Source organism: Gekko japonicus, unplaced genomic scaffold (assembly GCF_001447785.1).
Source record: "Gekko japonicus isolate JY-2015 unplaced genomic scaffold, Gekko_japonicus_V1.1 scaffold1295, whole genome shotgun sequence".
In the NCBI taxonomy this organism is placed as follows: Eukaryota; Metazoa; Chordata; class Lepidosauria; order Squamata; family Gekkonidae; genus Gekko; species Gekko japonicus.
In genome coordinates this window covers 152,161-158,970 of record NW_015168688.1, presented here as the reverse complement: position 1 = coordinate 158,970, position 6,810 = coordinate 152,161, and the positions used below count along the sequence as shown (strand labels likewise).

The 6,810-nt window shown below is 44.7% G+C and overlaps 1 protein-coding gene across 1 annotated transcript in view; it reads left to right on the top strand.

Annotated features, from left to right (window-relative positions):
- The window catches only part of PDK3 (pyruvate dehydrogenase kinase 3), a 77,103-nt gene extending 70,494 nt beyond the window's left edge, over nucleotides 1-6,609 (top strand). The window contains exons 10-11 of the mRNA XM_015415446.1: nucleotides 3,555-3,668; nucleotides 4,151-6,609. Of these exons, the coding sequence (XP_015270932.1) occupies nucleotides 3,555-3,668; nucleotides 4,151-4,294 (258 nt within the window). The 3' untranslated portion in view covers nucleotides 4,295-6,609. The remainder of the gene's footprint in view (nucleotides 1-3,554; nucleotides 3,669-4,150) is intronic.
- Nucleotides 6,610-6,810: the final 201 nt, after the last annotated feature.

Sequence of the window (6,810 nt, the reverse complement as noted above, 5' to 3'; positions counted from 1 at the left end):
GTGGAGACAGGCTTGTACGATATCGACCAAATGGAACTCGGAAGTCACCAGTTGGGTGCGGAGTGTTCCCCCGGTCCATCCAGCTCCTCGGCATCGATCGCCTCAGAGCCTCCCGACATCGACAGCCGTCGGCATCGACGCTCAAGATCCAGTGCGGAGCGTCGGCCTCCCCGTCTGTCGCCTGAGTCTGTCGATATCGACACCTTTGACTGTAGAAGGGGCACGTATGCTCTTCTGTCAAGGTTTTCCCGACGTCGTCCAAGGTCGAGGAGCCGTTCCCCAAGGTCGTGCATGCCGCCATCGATGTCTTGGGATGAAAGGCAGTACTGTTATCCATACGGTCCGTACCACCCTCCGATGCCTTGGCTGGGCCATACGGGATACACTGACTGGGACAGATACTCCTGTCGATCTTCCCACAGGTCTCGTTCCCCGAGGCGATCGAGACCATCTGCAATGGTCTCTTGTCCTCCTCAGGCGGACGCTGTTCCACTGTCGGGAACATCTGCCGTCATGACGGCTGCACCAATCCAGCCACCTGCTCCGTCTCCACATCAGCCTGCCCCGACTGGGGAGCCTGATTCTTCAGAGCCTTCGGAATCAGGTTCCGATACCGAGCTATCCGAGGCTCCAACGTCGCCGGATAACTCGTCCCTTACCACCGACGTTTTCCAAAACCTTCCTATATCTCCATCGGATACCTTGTCGTCATACACCGACCTCATAAAACGAATGGCCCACGCGTTGGGTTTGTCAATTGTTCCAAAGGATCCTCAATCTACGGATTCCCTATACGATATCGTCCAACTCGACACATCCTCAGTCTTCGAGCTTCCAATGTCGTCAGTCTTGCTACAAGCAGCAAAAACTCCTTGGCAAAAACCATCGTCTGCCCCTGTCTTTAGTAAAAAATTGGACCACATGTACCGCATTCAGCAAACTGCGGCAGAGTTCCTCCTCACCCATCCTTAACCAAATTCCTTAGTCGTCTCCTCGTCCTCCAAGTCCAAAAAATCGCAATCTGCTCCTTCCGATAGGGAGGGCAAAAAGTTGGATGCATTTGGCCGCCGCTTCTACTCTACGGGAGCGTTGGCTGTGAAAGCTTCAAACTATCTCGCCTGCATGGGCCGATACCAGTACACCCTGTGGGAACAGATGTCCGAACTCTTGGTGCGTCTCCCTGAGGACAAGCTATATGTTGCAAAACTACTCCAGAAAGAAGGCATGGTGGTCACTGAACAGCAGTTGTCGACGACCAAGCATGTCCTGGAGGCCTCCTCAAAGACCATGACATAGGCAGTGGCGCTTAGACGACATTCGTGGCTGAGAACGATTTCTCTCCCCTTCGACACTCGCTCGTTGGTCGAGGATATGCCTTTCGATGGCCTGGGCCTCTTCCATGCCAATACGGACTCCTCGTTGTAGGATCTCGACAGGAGTATTAAGGCCTCCTAGTCTCTAGGGATCTCCTCTACATCCCGGCATTCGGGTAAACCGAGGTCTTGGTCCCGCTCTTGGCAGAGAGTCCCGTCGTCCCGTCAGTCACCGGACACCAGATGGAGGCCTAGGTCTTATTCTGGCAGCCAAAAGTCCTCCTTCCAGAGGACGAAGGCTGGTACTACCCTACATACATCTCGTTCCAAGCAGGCCAAGTCATCCAAGCAGAGCCTTTGACTTCCCTGTCCCCACATCAGCACAACCTGTCTGTTTTTCTTCATCCGTTCCTGGCGCCACTCTCGAAAAGCGTCCACACGTGAATCCTACGATTACAAGTGGAAACGCTTCTGTTCCTTTTTGAACACTGACGCCTTTACAGCCACGACTGCTGGCCTCGATAAGGTTTTCACGTTCATCCTATCCCTGGCTGACTCGGGGCTCACCTTCTCCTTGTTGAAGGTTTACCTGGCCGCGTTATCGGCCTTTCACGTTCGTGTTGATGGTTGCACCCTGTTTTCCCATCCCGTTACCAAACGTTTCCTGAGAGGTTTACTACGTTTGTACCCTCCAGTCAAAGCTCCAGCAGCTTTATGGGACCTTGGTCCTGCGCCAGCTGACGAGACGGCCCTTTGAACCTCTTGCCACCTGTCAGCTGAAGCTCCTGGCCTGGAAGACGGCCTTCCTCGTCGCCGTCACCTCGGCCAGGCGAGTCGGTGAACTCATGGCCTTCCATCATGACTCGCCATACTTGTCCTTCCTCCCGGATGGCGTGCGCCTGGTGCCGGACATTTCATTTTTGCCCAAGGTGGTCTCTGAATTCCATCTGCAGTCTGAAGTCTTCCTCCCTGATTTTTATCCTGACCCAAAATCACAAGAAGATAGACTTATGCACACTCTAGACGTGAAGCGGGCCCTCCTCTTCTACTTGAATAGGACACGCTCCACCAGGCAAACCCCTAAGCTGTTTGTCTCATACGTCACACCCCGTGTGGGCACTCCAATCACTGCCCAACGTCTATCCAAATGGATCGTAGGTCTGATAGAACTGTGTTACCTACTAGCGAAACAGCCGTTGCCAGGCCCGGTACGGGCTCATTCTACCAGGGCTGTCGCTACATCCACTGCGTTCTTGAAGGGAGTACAGCTGCAAGACATTTGCAGAGCCGCAACCTGGGCCACGCCTAATACCTTTATCAGGCACTACGCCCTAGACGTCCGCCAGTCCACCAGTGACAGTCTGGGACGTCAGGTTTTATCATCGGCTAAGCAGTAAACACCTGACAGCACCCACCTCCAGGTAGGCTACTGCTCGCTAATCTCCCATTGGTGTGAAGCACAGAGACCACGAAGAAGATAAACAGGTTGCTTACCAGTAACTGGTGATCTTCGAGTGGTCATCTGTGCATTCACACCACCCGCCCTCCTGCCCCGCTGCTGTCTTCTTCTACCTGTTTTATTAGGAGATTGATACGCGGCGGTTGGTAGGAACTGGTGGGATGTCCGTGCCTGCCCTTCTGGGCATGCTCACTGGGGCTCCTGAGCATGCTCAGTTGGGCCAGGTACGAAAATCCTTTTAAGAGAGCTTGCTAGGCACCGGCAGATCCAGCGCAGGCACACTAGATCCCAGTGGACCCATTGGTGTGAATGCACAGATGACCACTCGAAGATCACCAGTTACTGGTAAGCAACCTGTTTTTAAAATGCCGCAAAATCAAATCCAAAAATTCCAGCAGAATTGTAATGTCAATAAAATAATCACATTTAAAGCCAGTACAAGCTAAAAGACTTCCATTTTTGGAAATGCTTTTACAATTAAAGCAATTTGTTAAACATAGCTCACTATGTTTAACTATAGTTACTCACTATAGTGGAGACTGCCGACTTCTGTTTGGAGGCTATTCCATAATGTAAGGGTCACCAACAACGATGCACTGACCAGTGCACTGTTGTCATAGGTAAAGGGTATCATTCCCACTTCTCAGGAGCCCAGGAAGGAACATAGGAGTGAAAGCAGTATAAGGTATATTGGGCCTTGGCTTTGTAAGACTTTAAAGGTAGTAATGGAAAGAGAACATCTTAATTTTACAGTCTCATATTGTTCCTTCTTTCCCCTTTAGGCAGGATATGGGTATGGTCTGCCAATCTCTCGTCTTTATGCAAGATATTTTCAAGGTGATCTCAAACTGTACTCAATGGAAGGTGTGGGGACTGATGCTGTAATTTATTTGAAGGTAATAACTCAATTGTTTTATAAGGAATAGCACTGGTCAGACTTCATGTTTCTCCTGCTTGAGTATTAAAGCCTCATAATATCAGAAGGCTCAACATCTATGGAAATGTTGTATTCACTGTTTTACAGCTATATTTTATTTTATTAGTTTGGTTTGTACCAGGCAGTGACATCTTGTGTACTTATGGCAAGTCCCAGGTTTTTCCTCCTCACAAGCTTTTTTGACATACTCATACTATCTTTGAGTCAGATGGACACCATCCAGGTCAGCAGGGCTTCAGTATCAAATAAGGTTGGCAAGAGGACCTGAATCCACATACCACAGTGGCTTCAAAAACAATTTAATGAAAGTAAAAATCCAGTCCTGCCTCACACCTGTATGCTCACCCTTCACTTGAGCAGTCTAGTCTCTGTAAGCATTGTCATATCTATTGTTTGTAGGACCCTGAAGTATGATCTTGTAACTCTCCTTTCATTTTTTAGGCTCTTTCCAGTGAATCATTTGAAAGACTGCCAGTTTTTAATAAGTCAGCCTGGCGACATTACAAGACCACACCAGAAGCTGATGATTGGAGCAACCCCAGCAGTGAACCCCGGGATGCTTCCAAATATAAAGCTAATCGATAACTCGCCAACTTTTCTATCACAATGGTGACACCTGCATTTGGAAATGAGTCTCTGCTTTGTTCCAAATTCCTCTAATCTTAAGTAGCCAATTATTTCCATAGAAAGACCTGTTATGGGACTGAAATAGCAAGAACAGAGGGGACTGTAAAAGACTGACATTAAGCATTTTTGGTGTGAGTTATTTTAACTAGTTTGCCAAAACATGCGTGGTGAGCTGGGTCACAAATGACAAAAAGGGTTGCACTGTGACTGCACTTAGATTATACAGCTGTATAGCAAAAGGGTGGGGTACTATTTTTAAAGGTGAGTTTCTAATCTTAGGTAAGAATTGGCAAAATTGTTCTTGACTCCTTATTTGACAGTAGTGTCCTACACAGCAATATGATGTAACAGAAATTCTAGTGTAGTTTAATGTGTGCTTAAGAAACTCACAATCCTGCATTTTTATATGGCACAATGTCATCGTTATATTTTTTAAAAAATGAGTGGGGGTCTTCTGGTCTTACCACCAATTTCAATATATATATATATACAAACACACACACTATGTTCTCCATATTGTGTAGTGCTTTAAAGTGATTTTAGGCCATTTCAGAAGCTCATGTCTTCTCTGTATATAAATCATTCTTGCGAAGCAGTGAAACTTTCACTTGGCAGTAGACATTCTGTGCATTTAAAAAAAAAAAATCCCTTAAATTATGGATTTGAAAAATTCTTTTCCTTCTAAACCAAGTTCAGTAAGGAAAAACATCAAGCCAGTCAGATTCATAGACTTGAAAAAAATTCCAGTTGATAAAGATGGATGACAGTTCAAGTTGCATCATATAGCCTTTGTTTTAGAGAAGTGCACCAAGAAAACAGCCAGCCGGTAATAAGTAGTTTGGTTTTAAGATGCTGACCATAACAAACCATTTACCATTAAAATAGAATACTTTGCAAAATGATCAAAAAGGAAACTTGGTCTGAAGATTTAGAGCCCCAGAACATTGAGTTTAGTGAACCATGATTTAAAAAGACACAGCAGTCTATAAAATTTCATAAGAGAAGGAAACTGTGAACTAAGTAGAAACAAAAGGTTCACGCTAAAAGTTGGAAAAACGTGATTAAATAACTATGGATTCACAGAAAGCATGGCTTGGAAAGCAGCCAGGGAAATTCTGATAAAATCTCTTCACAACAGTGAAGCTAGAGTTGGGAGAGGGGTCAGTGGAACACCAAGATGCACCTCCATATCTTTGTGTTGTATTTTTATGTGTGAGGTTTTGACAATAAGAGACTATGAAAAGAATTTCTGTTGGGTACAGTTCAGTCTGTTAGACAGAGAGAAAGTTATAACTGCTTAGATACTTCAAGAAGACAGTTCAGGCTTCCCTACCATTCTTTATTCAAAACTAGTAAAATCCTTTATTACTAGTCAGAGTACCCCAATTTGATTTACTCAGCTTTATGTCACCAGACATGTGCTTGAGTCCTGACCATGTGTGTAAATGTGTATAGTGTTAGCACCTGTATATGTATGTCTTTCTAAGCAGCAACTTCAGTTTTGCACTCTGAAAATCAAATTTGCATGGATGGAATTTATCTGCATTTTCAGTGGCTTCATTATTTCATTAAGTGGAAGTTTTAGGATGGAGGTCAAATTATAAAATGTAATAATATAGAAATGAGACCAACACTTAGAACTTCCTGTTTGCCTAGAATGTAAAGGCTGCCACATCCTGTCACAGCACCTGTCTGACTGTAAGATGGATAGGATTTTGCATCAATAAAACATTTAGCTGTTAACTTAGAAGTGATAGGATCTGAAAATTTCATGTTATGTTCATTAAAATGTACATTTAGATAAAGTTTAACTTTGCTTAACTTGGTGATGAATGCAGTTAGACCAAATTATGTGTGTCCAGTTTAGCAGTCTCTTGTGCCTGTTTGATGATTACTGGGTTACACTGCAATCCTAAGAACACTTTTCTAGGAGAAAGTCCAATTTAGTAGACCTACTTAGGATTGTTTGGTTAGTTTGTCAACTGCCGATCACTTTACAGAAAGTGGTGTCTAAATAGGAAAGTTTGTTCTTTTGATCCTGTGCCTCAATATGATTTAAGCTTATGTTGCTACATTCTGATATCAGTAAGATGTAATTCATACCATGCACCCTGACCCAACTTGGATGTTTTTGACAGTTAATCTCCACTTTTTTCCTGTATAAACCCCCTGTACAGCTGTAATTTTGTGTAGTATGTTAAATTTGAAAGAATTATGATCATATTCCATGTAGAACAACTTGGGATCTAAACTACATGCAACGTAGAGTTCTGTGCCACTTGACTCAGATCATTTTTTTTAGAAAACGAAAGACTATAAAAAGCGAGAGGGAGAGGCTGCTTAATATTTTCCCTTGCAGGGAGAAAAGCTGCTCAGGTGATTTAGAGAAGTAACATTTCCAGAAATTCTGAAGCTGTGTTTTTTCTGGGTTGTGGGTTTTGTTTTGGTTCCCCCCACACGCACCAGAAATGTTG